This window comes from Dromiciops gliroides, chromosome 1 (genome assembly GCF_019393635.1).
Source record: "Dromiciops gliroides isolate mDroGli1 chromosome 1, mDroGli1.pri, whole genome shotgun sequence".
NCBI lineage: Eukaryota > Metazoa > Chordata > Mammalia > Microbiotheria > Microbiotheriidae > Dromiciops > Dromiciops gliroides.
In genome coordinates, this window is record NC_057861.1 from 185,131,956 (window position 1) to 185,134,120 (window position 2,165).

The following is a 2,165-nucleotide window of genomic DNA, read 5'->3' on the forward strand; positions in this document are numbered from 1 at the left end:
ATCTAATTTACTCTCTTCATTTTATAATTGAGGAAAATGAGAGAAAAAGTGCCAAAAGTCAGAAGCTAATTAGGACAGAGCTGGTTTCCCAATGCAAATGTCTGGAAGGACAATTGAAATGTCTCAAAAAAAAAAAACCTAAAGGAAGATATTTAATACACTCTTAAGATTAATCAGGCAATCAACAAGTATTTATTAAGTATTTTAGTATATAGTCTAATATAGTTGGAAAAACTCTGGAGGTAGAATTAGGGGATCTGGGTTCAAATCCCAACTCTGGCACTTACTGTGAGACCACAGACTGGTCTCTTTATTTCTATGGGCTTCAGTTTCCCTATCTGTAAAATGGAGAAAAGAATACTTTCCCCACCCATCTCATAGAATTAACTGTGGGGAAACCTTAAAATAGTATAGAAGGTCGGCGACCATGGCTACCCGCCTGTGGCCCCTGTTAGGGTTTTGCATTAAGGCCAGCTTGCCTGGTGGGTCGTATACTTCGTTTATGATCAGGGGCTGCTGGGGTCAAGTTCCGAGGGTCCGGCTGCACTACGAAGGGCACAGGAGACAATCCCAGTTGTCTTCAACCATTACTCAGACTTACTTTCGAAGCACATGGGCGTCCGGCTGGAGCTCCCATCCACTCCACATTTCAATATTAACCTCCGAGAGAGCTGGAACTCAGGCATCAACAGCTTGATGTCTTCACTGTCCAGCGCTCCCGCGACGATGCAGGCATACAGTCGTGAAGGCTGGAACTACCTGAAGGGCCAGAAGTGAAGCTCCCACCCGTCAGGCACATCAGTGGGAATGGTGGGGGTGAAAGGGCTCGGGTCTCAGGCCCCCAAAGCTGTGGGATGACCCCTGTCCCCCTGAGGGCAGCTTGTGACCAGGTCCTGCCCAAATAAAGGACTTTAGAACAAAAAAAAAATAGTATAGAAGAATGTAGAATAGAAGCTCATTGAGGTCAGTGCTAGTTTCATTTTTGTCTTTGTTCCTCTAGTATTGAACATAGTCTTTTTGAAGAGTGGACACTTGGTAACTATAATACCTTCTACCACTCAGGTTTGAGTGGTAAGACAAAGGTCAGCCATGTGACCATGTTGTGCTGTATGCATGCTGGGGGACATGACACCTGATTGGCTGTGAGACTTCTGAGCCTCCAATGAGCATCTTCAGCTCAGAGGTCTCCCAGCCAACCAGAAGTCATGACCTTCTGAATGTATCCAGCTCAGCAAAATCAGAGCACCAGAGGTGTTATATTCATGTTTTTGTTGGATTGATTTTTTTGGGGGGATTATTAAATCAGTTATGTGTCTAGCACTCTATTTAGGTATGACAGTGGATACAACTGAAGTGAGCATATCTGATTCCCAAGCACTTGAGATCCAGTTGGGGAAATAACACACAAAAATCAATTGTTGAACGATGCTGTAACATACTTTCTGGTGCTAAATTTCATGTTATGTAAAATAGAGGCAGATAAACTCAACAAAGTGAAGAGTAGTGAGGCAGTCCTCATGGACAAAATGAGATATCAAGGAGGCAGGAGAGCATTCCAATGACAGAGAATAGTGTGAGCCAAGGAAGAGAGGCAGGAATGAAGAAGCCTATTAAGAAATCAGTGTGACCATTCTGAATAAAGTGGAACATAGTCAGGAAATAATGTCAAGTGCATCATCTAGAGCATTGCCCATAGGCACTCCAAATATTTTACTACCTACAGCAGCTTGGTGGTACAGGATATAGAGTAGAGAACTTAGAGTCAGAAAGCTCTGAATTCAGTTTGCCTTAGATATTTAACCGGTTGTGTGACCCTAGTAACCTCTGTGTGTTTTAGTTTCCTCAGCTGTCAAATGGGAATAATAATAGTTGTGAGAATCTATAGTTGTGAGTTAATATATGTTAGCTCAGGTGCTATATAAATCTTAGCTTTTATTAAATTTATTTATGAATTTAAGAATACATTGAAGGGAAAAAGTTGTTTTTAAGAATATTAGTATGATAGTTCTTTGTAGGAAAGATTAAAGGAGAGAAACTGCATTCAGGGAACCTCCCACAAAGAACTCCTTCCTTCAACATGGATAGTTGTTTGTGGTAAAGCTATTTGTAGTGGGATAATTGTAAGATAATAAAAACTAGCATTTATATAGCATTTTAAAGCTTGT

The 2,165-nt window shown here is 41.2% G+C and overlaps 1 protein-coding gene across 1 annotated transcript; it reads left to right on the plus strand.

Moving 5' to 3' along the window:
- Positions 1-427: 427 nt before the first annotated feature.
- Positions 428-928, plus strand: LOC122736035 (MICOS complex subunit MIC13-like). The gene is given in 2 exon segments (XM_043978006.1): positions 428-485; positions 488-928. Coding segments are annotated over 2 exon segments (348 nt in total). The 3' UTR covers positions 778-928.
- The last annotated feature ends 1,237 nt before the right edge of the window (positions 929-2,165 follow it).